Source organism: Calypte anna, chromosome 5A (assembly GCF_003957555.1).
Source record: "Calypte anna isolate BGI_N300 chromosome 5A, bCalAnn1_v1.p, whole genome shotgun sequence".
NCBI classification, from domain to species: domain Eukaryota; kingdom Metazoa; phylum Chordata; class Aves; order Apodiformes; family Trochilidae; genus Calypte; species Calypte anna.
This window is the reverse complement of record NC_044251.1, coordinates 646,432-665,184: the sequence shown is the minus strand read 5'-3', so window position 1 is coordinate 665,184 and position 18,753 is coordinate 646,432. Positions and strand designations below refer to the sequence as shown.

General features: G+C 41.4%; 1 protein-coding gene across 1 annotated transcript in view; it reads left to right on the top strand.

The window, feature by feature from the left end:
* The window catches only part of MAP3K9 (mitogen-activated protein kinase kinase kinase 9), a 44,522-nt gene extending 29,515 nt beyond the window's left edge, over nt 1-15,007 (top strand). The window contains 7 exon segments of the mRNA XM_030451909.1: nt 3,100-3,275; nt 5,357-5,597; nt 6,759-6,881; nt 7,583-7,736; nt 8,187-8,299; nt 8,898-9,713; nt 11,006-15,007. Of these exon segments, the coding sequence (XP_030307769.1) occupies nt 3,100-3,275; nt 5,357-5,597; nt 6,759-6,881; nt 7,583-7,736; nt 8,187-8,299; nt 8,898-9,713; nt 11,006-11,487 (2,105 nt within the window). The 3' untranslated portion in view covers nt 11,488-15,007.
* The last annotated feature ends 3,746 nt before the right edge of the window (nt 15,008-18,753 follow it).

Sequence of the window (18,753 nt, the reverse complement as noted above, 5' to 3'; positions counted from 1 at the left end):
CATCTAGCTTGTTTTCTAGTAGTAAAAACTCACCACACCAAAATTTCACATGTTTTGGTCTGCTTTAAACTTCTGAAATCTTCAACTTGTTTTGAAATTCATAGTTGAACATCTTGCAGTTGATCAGGGATGCAAGTTGATCCTTCTGATGTTTCAGGAAGAGAGCATACATGTGGCTTTGAAACTGAAAAACAAAGAATTTTCAGTCAGAACGATGCAATTTTCTGCTTTGTGTGTGGAGATAGTTCATGCCCAAGGTGGGCTACATATGGACGAAATAAATATAAAACTTTTGTTACCAGATTGTGATATTATTGTCATGATTAGAAAGGATTCAGTCAGGTAGCACCTATGTGACCTACTCTGCTGTATATTGCAACTACTGGCACACCTGAGCTTCACTTATTCCTCCTTCCTTCTCTTCTGATTTCACAGTAATACCTTGAATGTTTTTTTCTAAATTCCCTGTTCCCAAAGATTTCCAGGTGCTTATATGTAATAAGTTTTTTTGCAGCTATCTGGCACAATGAAAAACTGAGGTAAAGAGAAATAAAACTTGTGTTAAAGTCTTAGTGATGGAAAACCAAATCTGAACATAGAACTGATAGACTGTAGCCTCTGGTGGTGTTTTTAGCCTTAAGAAAGGAATTAGGTTCATGCAAGAAAATGTTAGGGGTTTTTCTGCTTTTAGAATACTTCTTTTTTTTTTCTGTAGATAACAGACTAAGTCACACGTAAGACTTAAGTCAAGGATAGTAGCTGGGAAACAACATAAACCAAGAAACTGCATTTGAAACAGTTTAGAGACTTGTCAGAGCAGTTTATTTTGTCATGGCTCCCTAAAACAAGGACCTTGGATTTCTGAAATACAAGTGACCCCTGTTTGCTGCTGGGGTTTTAAAAATAATGCCCTCTGTTGGGAAAGTCTGGTGGAGACACATGGCCTGAGGTTGAACCCATCAGCCCAGGGTGGGCATCCCACGTGGCGTTGGAACGCTTGGCTTCTCCTTGTGCAGGGGGAGAAGAGAACAAGAAAACAAATTACTTTCTGCCCCTTCACCAAAACTGTTTTGCAAGCAGGCTGCTTCCCCTCTTGTTCCCCTAATGCTGCCTTTGCTTTTGAATTACTGCCTTGGTGGTCTTCAGTGAGACAACAAAGCTGAACTTTCCCTCTTTACAGAAGAGTCTTGTGTGCTACAACTGTCCTCATTAGTGCCAACAATGGCAGATCCAGGCCTGGGAAAATTAAAGCCACGGGCCACCTGCATGCTTATCCTGGTCACCCATTCATGGATTTGGCTGGCCACAGCATTTTGTTTTACTTTGGGTCATGTTTGCTTTTGCTGTGCTTCAAACCTGGGGTAAAGAGGCAGGGATTATGGCACTGGCAGCCCAGCTGCATTGCCCATTGCTGCTAATTGGTCATCAGCAGGGGACTGTCAGAGCACTTGAACATTCTCAGGTCTCTGCTTTGATTAGAGAAGCAATTTGAAATCTATAAACACAAATGTGTTCCAGCTTATGCCTCCTGGAACTTGGTTGTCTGCTTATATACCAGCATCTTGATACCAACAGTTTTGAGACCAAAGCTCCCAAATGTAATGCTAAAGTCAAGGACCTGCACGTCCAACCCTCAACAGTCAAGTGGGATTTATTTTTAATTACGTCTGCTCCCTTGTGTATTTCAATCCACAGAACTGATGAATGAGTGTCTTTTAGGATACCACCAATTTTTTTTTAAGAATGTTCCTTTTTTTTCCAGCTGGAAGGACTAGGAAACTTTAGATTATTTTTATAACTCCTGTCTCTTGCTGCAGCAATGTGTGTCTCTAATGCAGTGACCATTTGGAACAGTGATAGTGTGAGCATCCTGAGAGAGGCTCACGTGTAAGTTTCTTCCATTCATGCACAAGTGCTGTGTACCTTAGAAATGCACTTGAATGCTGAGTTTTGCTGTTTGGTTCTTCTCAAATGTTGTCGTGCAGTATTAGAGCAGGACTAAAGAGTACAAGGATACTTGTTTGAACAAGAACCTGTGTAAGTGCCAGTATGGGATAACACAGAATGAGAAAATTGTTTTCTGAAGGAGTAAGGGGGGACAAAAAAAAAAAAAGTTGAATTAAGAGGCAGACTGAATAAGAATTTCCTATTCAGAAATGTTAAGTCAAACATTTTGACTTAGTGGCTTTTTTAAAAACATGTTCTTAATGATTTCATAGCTTGAGATATTACTTTATACCATTTTCTGTTTCCATTCCTGTTTTCAATGGTTGATTCCTGTCACAGTAAATGGACATTGTACTTTTGCTAGTTGAGTTGCCTTCAGTGGTGAGATACCTTAAATTCTGCAGTTTGAGAGTTCAGTAATTGGGTAGGTCATTGCATTAAATAGTAAATCTGCTGTTTTCTCTGCAGTTTCTCTTAAAAAGAAAAATGCCATATAAAAAACCCCACAACACTTAAGTATTAAAAAAGAACACTTAAAAATAAGAAAAGTCTGTATTTCCTATTTGGTGTCATTTACTTGAATATTGAATCCCAAACAAGTTATGCCCAGTCTGATTTGAAGGGGAGATTTTCAGCTCTGTGGAAGAGATTCATAATGACTCAGCTTAGTTTGACATTAGAAGGAACTCTGATAGATAACCACCTGGAGTATGGCTGTTAACTCTGTAGTGTGTGATAAAAGAGCTGTTCACAAGAGTCTCACACAGTATCTCCACTCTGTAAGCACACACAGCTTAAAATATTTTTAAAAAAAATTCAATTTATGCCTTAAATATTTGCTTGAAAATGCAACTTTCTATAAAATCAGTGAACCTCTGTTTTACTTGGCACAATATTGCAATAAACCTAGAGACCAGGTAGTCCAAGATGTTAGGTGATGTTGGATGTTCTGTAAACACGAAAGCCTGAATTCCATACTTGACCCATTATCTGACAATGGTCAATGCAAGTGGGAAAAGAGAAAATGGGATAGCACAGATAGTGTACATGCCACTCTTAGCCACTGGGGATCAGTAAAGTACTGCTCATCCTCTCAAACCTCCATCCTAAGAGATGCTTAATTAACAGTTTCTTGTCTTTGTCCTGTTGTAGATTGTTGGAATCCTGACCCACACTCACGACCTTCCTTTGCCAGTATCCTAGACCATCTTACTGCCATAGAAGAGTCTGGTTTCTTTGAAATGCCCAAAGATTCCTTCCACTCCCTGCAGGAAGACTGGAAACAAGAGATCCAAGAGATGTTTGATCAGCTCAGAGCCAAAGAAAAGGTAAATAGAGGAAAACACTCCATGCTTGCGCTCACTGGATTATAGTTTTCCCATTTAATAATTCAAAGAGGGCATCATTTAGTGCATCCCAGAGTTAATTTGGTATGTGATTGACTGTTGGGTTCATTGTTGGTTTGAAATACTACAGTGCAATCACTAAAGTAATACTTTTCTAAGTTGACAGTCTCTTCCCACTCACAAGTCTATGGGGCTGGATGGGATCCACTCAAGAGTACTGAGGGAGGTTGCAGAGGAGCTTGTCAAACCACTCTCTTATCATTTATCAACAGTCTTGGTTAACAGGGAAGGTCTCATATGGCAGGAGGTTCCTGAGTGTGACTCCTGTCTACAAGAAGGACCAGAAGGGTGATACAGGGAACTGCAGCCTGTCAGTCTGACTACAGGGCCTGCAAAAATTACTGAGAGGTTCTTTTTGAGTGTGCTCACATAGCAAGTGCAGGGCAGGCAGGGGATCAGCCAGTGTGGGTTCAGGAAAGGCAGGTCCTGCTTGACCAGCTCGATCTTGTTCTACAGCCAGGTGGATTTCCCTCCACCTGGATGAGGGAAAGGTTCTGGACATTGTCTACCTGGACTTCAGTAAAGCCTTTGACACAGTCTCCCACAGCTCTTTCCTACAAAAGCTGGTGGCTCATGGCATAGACATGTAAACTCATCACTGGGTTACAAACTGGATGTCTGAGCCCAGAGAGTTATAGTCAACAGAGATAAATCCAGTTGGCAGCTGGTCACCAGTGGTGTTCCCCAGGGCTCAGGTTTGGGTCCATCCATGTTCAGTATGTTTATCAACAATCTAGATGTAGAGTTTAAGTGCTTTCTTAGGAATTTTGCAGACAACATCAAGTTGGGTGGTAGTGTTGATCTGCTTGAGAGCAGGAAGGCTCTGCAGAGTGATCTGGACAGGTTCAATGGATGGGCTGAGGCCAATTGTGTGAGGTTTAATGAGACAAAGTGCTGAGTCCTGCCTTTTGGTCACAACAACCCCAACACTACAAGACTGGAGAGAAGTGGCTGGAAAGCTGCCTGATGGAAAAGGGCCTGGGGGTGCTGGTCCACACTTGGCTGAATACGAGCCAGCAGTGTGCCCAGGTGGCTAAGAAGGCCAGTAGCATCCTGGCCTGGATCAGGAACAGTGTGGCCAGCAGGAGAAGTGATGGTGCCCCTGTACTCAGCACTGGTGAGGCCACATGTCAAATGCTGTGTTCAGTTTTGGACCCTCAGTACAATAAAGGCACTGAGGTGCTGGAGCAGGTTCAGAGAAGGGTAACCAAGCTGGTGAAGGGTCTAGAGAACAAGTCCTGTGAGGAGAGCCTGGGGGAATTGGCAGATGGGTGTTGGCCTCTTCTCTCAAGTGAACCATGGTAGGACTAGAGGAAATGAAATTGCACCAGGGGAGGTTTAGAGTAAGAGATAAGGAGGAATTTCTTTACTGAGTGGTTAGGTGTTGGAAGGGGCTGCCCAGGGAGGTGGTGGAATCACCATCCCTGGAGGTATATAAAAACTGTGTAGATGAGGCACTTCAGAATACGTTCTAGTGGGATGGTGGTTTGTTTTGGGTTTTTTTAATTATTTTTCTTGGAGGTGTTGATGGTTGGACACAGTGATCTTAGAGGTCTTCTCCAACCATGACAATTCTGTGAAATGAGACCTTTGACCAGGGTAGAGAAGTCCTACAAAAGTACGGAAAACATTTTTATTCATATATTATAGTAGTTTTGGAGAAAAACCACTAATAGGCATTTCTCCACTGCTGTTGTCCCATCACATAACTATTGGAACAGTTTTTGAAAACCTGGAGCTTCAACAAGCAGAAGACCAAAGAGTAGTAGCTAGACTGCCCTCAGCTTTTGAGAACTGTATTCCTCTTTAGCTTGGGGAAAGAGAATATTGTATCCTATTCACCTTTTGGGTAAAATGTACCAAAGGGGTCTTGAATGACTAGCACAGAAGTTCTTGAGGACTTGTGCTGTGAGCACAATCCATTGCTGCTCTACTTTTAGAATGAGTCTTAACCCAAAGATCACCAAGCAGCTTTTAGTTTCTCCTTTCTAATCTGCCTTCAGGAGCTGCGCACATGGGAAGAGGAGCTGACTCGTGCTGCTGTGGAGCAGAAGAACCATGAGGAGTTGCTCCGAAGGAGGGAACAGGAGCTGGCAGAACGTGAGATAGACATCCTGGAAAGGGAGCTCAACATCATCATCCACCAGCTGTGTCAGGAGAAGCCTCGGGTGAAGAAACGCATGGGGAAGTTCAAGAGAAACCGGCTCAAGTTAAAAGATGGCAACCATATCAGCCTCCCTTCAGGTTGGTGATGTGTTAGGCTGTGTCAGTGTAATGGGAGAAGCTGGTCAAGCTGTAGCTTTGGTAGCTCCTTTCTACTGATAACTTTAGGCATTAGAATGTTATATGTATTTTGTGAAAAACAGGCCTCTTCGGAACCAAGAAAGTAAATCTGGTGCTCCTGGGGTTAGCAGTCCCCAAGGTCCAAGTATGAAGGCCAGAAGTAAACTGGAGATGTTACATGTTTGTTAGTCAATGGCTATATGTGATTTGTGGTAAAAATGTTAGTGTTGCATTTTAATAGTCAAAATTACCAGTTTAATAAAATGATGGAGGTTCTTGCTCTGGGAATATTTAACATAATGCTGCAGGAGAAGCCATCATCTACTGGATTTCTTCATACAGGAATCTGAAGGTCATCAAAAATATGTTTATAGCTGTGATATTACAGTTTTACCTTGCTAGTTCAAATGTGAACCATATTAACCTCTAATACCACCCTTCTGGAAGAAATGACAAATATTGGTGTTCTCTAAAGAATGAAGATGGTGATTTTCAGAAATACTGAATCCTCTGCATTTCTGCTGTGACTTCTGTATGGAGATTCAAATCTATCAAGGAACAGAAGTGTGGGTTTTGTAGGTCACCTAAGTCTCATCACTGCCTCAAGGATGATATCTTACACTAGATTTTCTCTTCTGGAAGAGACTGTTCAGAAGAGCAGTGATGCTGAAATGTGCACATTAAATATGCTTTTCTTTAGGTCTACAAACAGCTGTTTCTTGGGGTTTGCTAGATGTTTGCTTAGCTTAAGAAAATGTGAGATAAGGTGAAAGGAATTTATACAGGGATATGGTTTGGCATGACTGTCAGTTGACACGTGGGCATCTGTATGTGGATGTATGGCACACATGAACAAGATACTTCATGAGCATGAGTGCACATCTTTGTTCTGAAGTAGCTGCTTGTATGACAGCTGATAGCAATTAGATGTAAAACTTCATTACTATGTAGATTCTGTAAATTGAATTGTGACTTGTAAATTGTAACTGTAAATTGTAACTTTCTCTGAAAGTTACCATATTGTTATTTGAAAGTTACCATTATTTCATTTTTCTTATTAAAAAATAAGCTGTGTCTCTCTGCTTTGGTTTTGATTTTTCTTCTTTTTTTTTTGATAAACAGATTTCCAGCATAAATTCACTGTGCAGGCTTCTCCAACGATGGATAAAAGGAAAAGCTTAATCAGTAGCTGCTCCAGCCCTCCTGCAAGTCCTACCATTATTCCCAGACTCAGGGCCATACAGTGTAAGGAGCTCACTATAGTATTGAATTTGGGAATATTGCAGTCTGTCAGCGTGGTAAGATGCCAAGATTCCATATCTGGGACAGGACTGTAAATAAATGTTCCTAAAGGTGTTTGATTTGCACTTGGAGAGAAAAGAGGAGTGCACTAGTCATAGGGGGGTAGTGTCATCTTCTTTGGAGTCTGAACCTTACTTGCCAGTGTTCTTGAAATAATGCTGTTTGCTTGTATAGAAAAGGCATTTGTGAGATGAATAAGTTAAATTTTTTTACTAATTGCAGAACAGATCTGTGAAACATCATTGGAGTGGATTAAGTTTCTGTTGGAAGGAGAGAAAAATAAGAGCACTTGTCATGAAAATAGTGTTCCCATAATAAAACAGGAGACAAGCATGTCAAGAAGTATGAAAGGGATGTTAATGTGTTGTGTGTGTATTGGATAATAGGATATTTGTGCATCTGTTATCAAACTGGTTGTTCTAAAAGAGAAACCAATGTTGAAATAAAGCTGTGAAGTCAGTCTAGAGTAAATTTGAAGGGCTCTGATTGTTTAGTCTGTATTGATAAGTGGCCAGAATTATGGGAAAGAAGCTGGAATGGGTGTTTTATTGCTATTCATGTTCCAGCTTATGTTTGAGATGTTTCTCTGGAACCAGTTCTTTAATTTGTGTATCTGTTTTTCTTTCCTATTTTCTACTGTGAAGTGACTCCTGCTGAAAGCAGTAAAACATGGGGACGAAGCTCAGTCCTTCCAAAGGAGGAAGGAGAGGAAGAAGAGAAGAGAGGCCAGAAGAAAAAGGGGCGCACCTGGGGACCAAGCTCACTTTGTCACAAGGAACTAGGAGCAGGAGAAGATGGGTAAGAGAGAGCCAGGAACCAGGCTGGTTTCCAGGTTCTAAAGCTGGTTATGAGCTGGCCCACAGAAGATTTGCCTGTTCTCTTGCAAACACTTTTCTGCTTCCAAATTATCTGAGGTACCAGAGAGTTTCAGAGCAGAGTACAAAACTGCATTGCATTCTGTGCCTTGTTAGACACCTGGTGCTGCCCTGATGCTTTTATAGTCTGCTGTTTGGTGTGTATTTGTAAGCAGCAGAACTTCTTAGCTGTGCAGGACTGTTTTTGACTTTTTCTTGTACTATAGGTGCTATAAAGATGTTGCAAAATGTCTTTCTATTTGAGGACTTTAAATCTGTATAACTAGGGGTGGATGTATGCATACCCTAAGGAGAGCAAGAGAGAACTAAGGAGGGGAGAGTGAAACCTGATTGTGAGCATGGTACATTTTCTCCCATTTTTCATCTATTTCAGTTTGAAAGCTCTGGTAGAAGGATACAAACAATGGTCATCCAGTGCACCAAACCTTGGGAAGATCCAGAGAACTGCACCTGCTTTTCCAGGATTCACCAGCTTAGCAGAGATGGGTAAAGGAATTCCCTCGACTCTGTATCCCTACTGCAGTTCACATTTGAATGAACCTCACCTTTCCTAACCTAGTACCTTATAGCACTGTTATAATTTCAGTGGTACTTTTTTTCTTTGCAAAGTTACTACTTCTGGATTTTCTTTTTTGTTTACACATCTGCTTGTGCTTCTGATCTGCCACGCTGACAAGCTTCTCTTCATTCCCCTCTAGCTCTGTGCTACCTCTGAACTCCTTTCCTGTTAATGATATTTGTATGTGCATGTTTACTTGTGGGGGGAGACCCTTGTTTTCCTACCTATTGCTCCTCACTCCCAAACATATAAATTTACTCTAGAACAGAGGTAGACATTGCTACTGAAAAGCTGTTCTTCAGTTGGTTTCAAACAGTTGAACGTGGTATCTTCCATTTTGACAGTGTTTCCAGCCTATCTGCTTAGAGGCAATAGCCTCTAAGTATTTGTTAATTGATGGATCATGCTTGCCATGAGAAGGACAGTTTCATCTTCTAAGGGGACATTTAATTTTCTTGTATATTTGTAAGACAGTGAGATTTGCCAGGTGTTACATCCACGCAAAGTTTTTAATTTGCTTTCCAGATGATGAAGACAGCGAATGTCTGAATGGAGAGGGAAAAGTGCACCCTTCACCCGGGCACAACCAGTCATACCTCTGCATCCCATTTCAGAAGAATGAAGACTGGGAGGGTCCTTCTAGTGATGCCAACGAGGAGGCCACCCCTGTCAACTCTGCTACCAGCACCCCGCAGCTGACACCCACCAACAGCCTCAAGCGTAGTGGCTCCCACCACAAGCGCTGCGAGGTGGCGTTGCTTGGCTGTGGAGCTGTGCTGGCTGCTGCAGGCCTGGGGTTTGACCTCTTAGAAGCAGGGAAGTGTCAGCTGCTGATTGAGGAGGAGCCAGAGGCACCCAAGGAAGAGAAGAAGAAGCGTGACAGCATTTTCCAGAGAACGGGACGCCCACGCAGGAGCACCAGTCCACCTTCCCGGAAAATCTTCAAGAAAGAGGATCCCATGTTGTTGCTAGGAGAGCCATCCACATCCCTCACCCTTCTGTCCCTGTCTTCCATTTCCGAATGTAATTCCACCCGCTCCCTGCTGCGCTCAGACAGTGATGAGATTGTGGTGTATGAAATGCCTGTCAGCCCAGTGACAGTCAAGGCTCCCTTGCCAGCCATTACCAACCCACTTGTCAACGTCCAGATCGAGAGGTTCAAACAAGACCCCAACCAGTCCCTGACTCCCACACACGTGACAGTCTCATCCCACACCCAGCAGAGCGGGCACAGGCGCACGCCTTCCGATGGGGCCATCAAAGGCAGTGGACTGGTTGTCAATGGGTGCCCAACCAGTGGATGCCCTTCCAGTAGTTGTTTAACTGGAGCACTGGGAGCAGGTAGGTTTTCAGCCATCTTTCTTTTCCTCTTTATTCTACAGACCCAAAAAAGCATCATTATTTTTTAGGAAGCAAACATGTTGCTTGTATAGGATCCATTGTGGTGGCCAACCTGCAAGGAGAGCCTGTGGATGCTGTCTTTACACAAGTAAGGAAGAGAATAATGCCTTAATGGTTTCTCTTTCAACATCCTTGTGCTAAGGAACTTTCTCTACTCCTCTGTGCTGTGAAGCAGAGTTATAGTATTTTTCCTTAGACAAAGGTGGTACCAAAGTACCAATATTGCACATTTTCAGCAGCTTCTTGGATTCCATCTCTGTTGCCTTTATACACTTGTGTTTGTTGCTGTTACAATTTCAAAGTAAATTCTGCTCTTGAAGGCAATGAAAGCTGGATCTCTAAAGCAGTTTGGGGTTGTGCCACTCTTGCTCTTACCTCTTTGCAAGCAAGAAAGGTATTCCTGGGTACGTAGTATTCCCACTATTGCAGGCTTTAGGGAGTGGCTGTCACTTGATAACCTAAAAGATGTTTTCCTGTTTTCTTGTTCCAGTAATTCAGGGGAAAAAAGAACTAAAATAATAAATTCAAATCTGATTTAATTAGACTTTTCCCAATGGTAAAACAAAATGTGAGGCTGTCTGTTTAATGGCAGTCTGCAGTAAAAATGTAGGTTAATACAGCTGAGAGCATGAAAATTTAAAAAGTATGTTGTGATGTGGGATTTTTTTTTTGTTTATTTTTTAAAAAAAAGTAACATCCAGATCGAAACAAAATCCAAACATCATCTCTCCACCCCCAAAGGAAAACAAACCCAGGAAGATTCCACAGTAGGGAGTGTTAAATACCTCTTCCAGGAAGCTGGTTCTGTTTACTGCAAGCAGGTGTCACATCCTGCTGTGCAAGTGTCTCCCTGTTCCACTCAGGCTGTTAATGTGTAGTGTGCCCTCTGAAGCATTCAGAGAGTCCTCACCTCTGGTAGGAGGTCAAATCTATGCTTCCCAGTCTGAAAATTAAAGAAAGCAAATGAGAGATTGAAGAAAGCTTGCTGCTTGTGCTTGGTCAGTGCAACAGGTGTTTTGGAGGTGTTGAGAACATTGTAGGGGTTCAGGAGCTAGTTATTCATTTCAGATTGATGCAGTCTTGAAGATAAATGTGGAGTTTGTTCCTTCTGAACGGAAGCTTTCTGCTCTGGAAATGCTTTCACAGTGCACATAGCTAAGACCTGCTGGAACCATTTAACAGTGCCATCTAACATCTTTCCCTCCTCCCCTGCCTTCTCTCTTTTGGATTAGGTGTATTAAAAACACCGAGTCCAAGTAGAGATCCCAGCGAGGTCCCTCGCCTGCCAGACCCCAACCTTGTTTTTCCTCCGACCCCAAGACGATGGAATGCCCAGCAGGACCCCACCCTGGAAAGACCCAAGACATTGGAATTCCTTCCCCGGCCACGTCCTGCAGCCAGCAGGCAGCGACTTGATCCCTGGTGGTTTGTGTCACCCAGCAACACCAAGGGTGAATCTTCTGCAAACAGTTCGAGTACTGATACTCCAAGCAATCTGGACTCCTGTTTTGCCAGTAGCAGCAGCACTGTAGAAGAGAGACCTGCACTGCCTGCACTGCTTCCTTTCCAGGTGGGTCTTCCTGTAGAGGAGAGGACACTGTTGGACATAGATGCTGAGGGGCAGAGCCAGGACAGCACCATTCCGCTATGCAGAAGTGAACTTGACACACAAAAAGCTGCAGCATATGAACTCAAGCAAGAATTCTGGTCTTAGTATGAAACCCACTGGGGACGCTGAGCCCCTCTAAATTCAATTCTCCTTTTTGCACTGAGAATGCACTTTGAAGACAGATGAGATGGAGGGATGCTACAGAGATCATATGGTGCTGCCTCTGCTGAAGATACGTTGTTCAACTGCCTGATTTTTGTCAGCAGTTGGATGTAGTTTGGTAACTCAGAGCTGCTGACTTTTGCTGTGGGGTTTTTCTGTAGTCTCCCCTGCCCTGTTATTGCAGTTTGAATCTGCAATCAGATAAAATTATCATATCAAAGTCTTTGTTACTGACCTTGTAGGATTTGGCACTTGCAGTAAGTATATTGGTATCTATCCTGGTATTAATCAGTATTTTCAAAATTCAAATATTACACTGCAGGAAACACCAGTGTTTGGTGCTTTCCCAAGACATCTAGGACAGAAACAAGTAAATAACTAGAGGCTATGTCCTCTGAAATGTGTTCAGATCATTAAGTAGGCCTGGGAATCATGGTACTCCCACTGAAGAAGCAGAAGTAGCTGTCTTAGACTTGCTCATCCTCCTTTGCTCAAGTGAATAGTTCAAGGTGGAACAGATTGCAGAGGAAGGGCTTGGTATCTCCACTGATAAAGGTCTTTGAGAACAGGCTGTTGGGAACAAGTAGATGTAGTTGATCCTGGCTTCAGGGCAGGTTGGATGGGCTTCAGTGATCTTTTGAGGTCCCTCTCAATCCTGTCTTTCTTGGACCCTCTGCTTTCAAAAACCTGAAGGCTTATGGTATGGCTGTTTACTCTAGTTTGCTTTTTTTGTTCCAAATTTTGAGTCCATCTCCTTCCTTTTCCCACCCCCTGTGTACCAGGCTCATGGTCAAGCTGCCACAGCTTTGGGAAGGGGCTCTGCAGGAACTCTTTACTTAAAGTTGTGTTGGCTTGCAGAAGTTACGTATACCCTCACTCTCTTTTTTCTTCCTGTTTTTCTTCCTTTCTTAAGCTTTTTAGGAGTGGCTGTTGAAACCCAGGACTGTTCTTACACACACTGTTTAAGGCTCTTTTGAAATGGAGGCTTACGTTGTTAGTAGTTGGATTGTGTAAACAGGAATCAGAACATCTGGATTCTTTTTTTATGTTGTCACTGACTCACTGTGTGACCTTGGGCAAATAATGTAACCTCTGTGCCTGAATTTCCCCATCTGTAAATAATAGGGATAATACCTACCTCACAGGGGGAGGGGGTTGGGACAGGTGTAATAGGTAGAAAGTCCTTTTGAGTGTAAGGCACTCTAGACATGTAAAACATGATTCTTGTTCAAGTGTGTAAAAAATCCTAACTCTGGAGCAAGAACAGACCCCTGGTTTGAAGGAGAAGTCACACACAAATGAAGTGTGCCTATGCTTACAGTTTTCTGTATGGTCTGCAAGTGTGCCTGTGCCTCTGCAGATGTCTCTTACTGGCTTTAAGGAGAGCTTCACCCTTCCCCAGTTTTGGCATTATAAATAAGGGATGTGGCCTTGGTATGAGTGTAATAGCATAGTCTGCTTTAAAGCAGGGTATGCAGTATATTTAACTCTTTTTGTAGAGAACTGTGCTCATTTTGGTAATCTACTGACCATTTGGGTGCAAATAACTGGTTTGGGAGTGCTGCCAATGCAGTGTACAACCTGTTAGGGCAGCCCAATCCTGTTGTGAAGGCCCTGTAGCTGAATACTTTGCAGCTGTCAGCACAGAGAACCTGTGTGTCCAGGTGTTTGTAACCTAATGATAAAACCCAGCATGTGTCAGGAAGTACTGTGCTTAGGGTTTTTTACTTCTGTTTGAGGGCTAATGGTTTTGTGCTGACAGTAGTCAAGGTCACTGTTTTTTTTTTCCAAGCAATTACAGTGTGGTTTCATGTAGAAGGGTCACACATTTCTTGTTTATCACATTCCATGGAACACGTTTAATGGCAGGATTACTTTTTGCTGCCCTCCCCACTGAATGCTGCAGAGCTAGCCTTAATGATGCTACACTGGCTGCTGAAGCTGAACAGACTGTTGACTGTGTAGGGAAGGTATTCTAGTGTCAGGCTTTTTTTTAATTTTTATTTTAAAAAGAAAAATTGCATTTCTGACCTTTTGTTAAATGTAGACCTTTAATGATTTCTTAAGCATTCATTCTTTTGCTTTACATGTCTGAAAACTCAGTTTGTGATCCCAAGACTGAAAACCAGACAAAACCCACCCAAATGGATGGTTAATTTTGATTGTGCTGTAGAAAAAAAACCTCAAGGAAAGACCAATCAGAGGCTCTATTGAGGGACTTAAAAGCAGGAAATTAAAAGCATCTCTTTTTCATAGTCTCCCTTACCAGTTCAAAAACTCCGAAACAAAACTGGATCAGCTGTTCCAAAATGCAATGGTTTCTATCCCAAAAGTGTCATTACAAATGTCATAGGAAGCATCTGCTCTGCAAAGACATCCTGTGGAATTTGAAAAGAAAAATATTAATTTACTTACATGGAATGGAAGGTTACCTCTCTAGGTCAAATTGTTTAAACTTAGCCCACTAAACTTTCTGATGATTGGCTTATTGCTTTCAGCAGGTGAACCGCAAGGTTTCTGTCAAGTTGTCAGCTGTAAAACCAGGTTGCTCTGTCATCTTTTTTCCTTATTAAAGTTGAGGATGAACTATCAAACCCCCCTGCCCCTTCTCTTCCTTTTAGATAACCACTTGGCAGAGGTGCTGTGAAATATTAGGAATATTTTTCTCCAAAAACCATGTTCCCTAACACCAAATGGACATTGGTACATCAAAGGAGCTGGGTAGGACAGGTGACAAGGAGTCAGGATGCAAACCAGGGTTTCCAACTTAGATATTGTCTATTGCAAAGAGACAGAAACACTAGGTAGAAGTATAATGTTTGGCTTTTTTTTTTTTTTAATACTTAGATGCAATCATTTTCATTGAATTCAGCATGTGAAATAAAAGCAGGCACTCATTAAGCATCAACCCATAGCTGTCCTCCACTTGGGAGCCCTGTGGCTAACCTGAGGTGTCAGGCAAGAGGAATCTGTTGTAGAACCCAGGCTATTGGCTTTAGCAGGTGCTGGGGTATTCCCTGGCAGGCAGAGGGGGCTCTCAAGGCAAACAGTTGTCAGGTGTTTTACCTTATGCTTATGTTCCAGAACTTCTGGAACTGGTGTCCTGAGGCCCAGAGGCAATACACATTTAACCTCTTAACCTCTCCCTATATCTCTCTCTCCCACCCTGGCTTGGTTTTCTGCCTTTCTTAATCTGTTGGTTTCTTTTCTTCCCAGTTGAGGGAGGTGCTCCAGATTTCGATAGCAGTGCTTCAGAGTATTCCCCTGGATACTGAGAATATGAGCCCATCAGCAGATCTTCTACTTGTTACCAGTATTCCCATTTATCAGGGAGTCAAAACTTCCAGATATTACTGGTTGACATACCTTTCTAACAGTCTTCTTGAGGAAGATGGTGAAAAACTTGCTATAAAAATGTAAAATTCTTGTTTCCTAAAGATCTGAAAAAGTTACTTTTTTTTTTTTTCCCTGAGAAAATGAGAAAAAGATAACATGAGAGCACAAAATAACTGAGCAGTCTGAAACACAAAGACAAAAGAATGGGGTAAAATGTGTTACAGTAATTACAGGGCCCCCAGAAGAGGAAATGACAATTTGTTTAACTGATAGCAATAGCAGTAAGATTGTTGCTGAGAGAACTATTTCTGGTCTGGACATATTTTTTTTTTCTTTTAAATAGTTGTTATATCACTAATTTATGTAACTGATGTGCTGATTTAGGAAATAGAAAAAAAAAAGCTTGCCAGCTCTTCAGAAAATGCTTTCTAGTAGCCTAATTCATTTTTCCTGTAAAACTGGGAGAAAACCACAGACATAGCAAACAGTGCAAAAATGACATTTTTTGATAAATTTCTACTGGTTTCACAAAAACTGAACGTGGGACAGGTAGAGAGAGGAAAATCTTCATGTCAAAACTAACGTGAGAATAGGTTTTTCTTTTACTAATGCTGCTGCTTCCTATGGACTGCACCATGGTCTGTCTTGCCAGCAAGCAGGTCTTACCCTTCCCATCCTCTTCAGAGGTGCAAGTGTAAGTTTTTGTAGGTTTTTTCCTTCAGGTTGCTATTAGGGTGGGCTGATACTCAACGTAGGGCAGTGAACCTTGGAGGAAATACTTTATTAGAAAACAATTACAAAAAGAATGAGTATTTTCAAAGTGTATGTTTCATTATTGATGTGGAAAGACCTGTTCTGGTTTGGCATGCTTTTATGATCAAGTATTTTTCTGTACCTCTAGGAATGGGAGCATTTGCCTTCCTCTTCATAGCATGCTGTTATCTTAAGACTTTATGGACAATACTGCCTAGAGATGTTACTGCGATTTGTCAGGAAACCGGATACCTCTCACTCTGTTGAAGGTGAGGCAGTAATGGTCAAGTAAAGAAAGATGTTTGCCATTTGGAGAATTCTGTTTAATAGAAAAATGACAAAAAACCTCTCTCATTTTGAGCCACCTTTCTATCTTGAGCTTAACTTTTATTTGAAACTTAATTCATCTCTGTAGGATGACTATGAGAGCTGGAGTCCCATTAGATGTATGGAGCTCAGATACTGTATCCCAAAATTCACTGGTAGCCTGTTGCTTTGTAAGTAATTTTAAGTTAATATTAACAGCTTTGTTTCTTTTGTGTTGGTTTGGTTTTAATTTTCTTATTGGAAGAAGTGCTTACTGTTATCTAACCTTTTCCATGCATTTTTTGAAGTATTCCTGAGATCTACTTACCAGCTCTGTGACCAATAAGGAGACTTTTATCTTGCACAATGGTACAGGTTCTCCTTTGGCTTCACTTTTTTCAATGTGAAACCAAAGATGCCTGTGTTTGGAAATGAAGATTTCTGTTCCTTATCCTCTTGCTGCAGAACAGTTTCTCAGCTTCATTATTTATAACTCACTTAAGGCTGTATTTTGGGTAAAAATGGACATTAAGAGTGAAGGGATAGGCATGTGTTAAAATGTATTTGCCAGCAGGCAATAAATACAGCATAAATGTGCAAAGAAAACCAAAGCATACTCATGGTGTCACAGAGGATAACTTTCAGACTTTGTAAACCTTTGGTTGATCTTATAATTAAGATAGCTTTAGGAAGGAATGCCTTCCTATGTTTTTGTGTTAAGTTTCATGTTGTAAGATTAAAATATGGTTGTTTGCACAGCCAGGGGTTATCGTAAAGGACCTTTAGTCAAGCTTACATTTTTTTCTTTTTTTTTGTCTCCAATCCAGTTTGTGGTTTAGATTTTCCTTGTGGTTAACAAGAAAGTCTTAAGGAGTTAGGGTTGTTGTTTTCTCAGCCCTACCTTCACAGTTTTGCAGAGCAATATAGAAATGCGTTTGTCTTATTCTGCTGCTCCCTCTATTGAATGTGCTAGTAGAAAATCACACACTGCAGTTAAAATTTGCATTTCCTTTTGTTTTTTCTCATGCTCAGCTTTTTTAAGCAGCCTTGTCATTGGTCAGAGATGAAGATAGCTTCAGAAATGGCCTACATCAGCTTTATTTCTGTGTGTTAAAAATAGTCACTCCCAGGCTTGTTGTGTGTGTTTTGATTCAAATTTCCCCACTGGTGACCAGGAAGTGGGTCTGATAGAGCTACCAGCGTTATTCTTGCTCCTCTCTGACAAGGATCTTCCTTCTTCTTGCAACTGGAAGGTCTTCAGCATTTCATCAGTGTGTATACAAGAAACACATTTCATCTCCTTCTGTACAAGAGTGCAAAATCCTTTTGTTTTTGATTCAAAATGACCAGGACCATGATTTTCATTCTGAGGATGGCTTCTTGGGCTGTTTGGATTTTGAGGTTTGTTTCTTCATTCTTTAAGCATGTGAAATAGGTTTTTAGGTGCATCCTGTGTTCCTAGGTGCCTTCCATCTCCTATGCCTCCTTGCTAAGGCCTGAGATTGTTTCCTGGAGGGAACTCCTGGCTGTAGCTGTCAGTACTGTAGTGTACTTCATCACACATCAAGTTAAATACCAGCACAGCAAACATTTCATCTCCTTCCCTTTATGGATGTGCATACACTTCTGTGGAAGGAAGTGTGCTGTCACCAGCTCTCCTTATCTCTTGATGGGATTTCTGCCCCTAATCCATTTAATTGGTTATTAATTCTTGTTACTGTAGTACTTGGGGGCCTAAGACAAAAACCAATATGTTTTAAGTGTGATTTAACTAAAGAATTTCCATGCTAGAAACATAAAAACAACTGGAAGAAGTGAAATCAGAGGTTGGCAGGAAATAGTGAATATAAAAGGGTGAAGTTTTACTTGTAATGTAACAAAACAGAAGGGATGCTAACTGCTTGGTAATCTCTTGCCATCATAGGTAAATGGGGTCCTAAATAAGACTGAGGAATGTGTAATTACTTCATTTCTGGTTGGTTTGATTTATTTTATTCTGAGCTACCTCATTTGTAGAGATGGACTGGAAAGAAAGCATAGGTTTTGGTAAGAATTGCTCTAGGTAGGCAGTTGAGGCTGAAATGGTGGAAGGACAGAGGCAGACACTTGTATTTGGCTCTTGGATACAGAAATTCCTGATGGAACAGTAAAACCAGCAATTCATTTTTATAGGTTAAGGTTATACTCACCTTTACTATGTATGTCTCCAGAATAGACTAAAATGACAAGGCAGGGCATTTTTCCTAATAGCTTCCAACCTGTGGAAGAACTGATTGTCCACAGACCAAAAGGTGGTCATTTCATATTGATCACTGCTTTGAAAGCTGTGAAGGTCTGGCTTTTTGTGAAAACAGAGGGTTTTTTTTTTTTAAAATCATCTTGTGTACTTTTAAAGTGGACCTCACACCATTCTGATTTTTTCCCTGTATTTGCAGTATTGTTCTCTTAATTTACCAGATCCTAATACAGTCCTTCTTGTATCTGAATACCAATCATGTGCAGGCAGCCCAGTATAGCTAATGTTAAGGAATCATGACACATTTTTTTAGTGTGTGGTGTAGTCAATTTATAAGCTCAGCTTGAAATGGGCTACACTGAGACCTGTAGCTGATGGGTTAGATGGATGCAGATAGAAAAAGGGGGCTTAGAACAAACCTGCAGGAAGAGTGCCAGCATTCTATTTGCTTAAAAGAATTTATTTGAAAAATAATCATGAAGGGTGAGGGGGGGGGAAAGTCCATTATTCAGAAATACTTTTCTAGGATCTTGTCCATGCTTAAATTTTAGCTTCCATTCTAGCTAGTGAGATCCTTC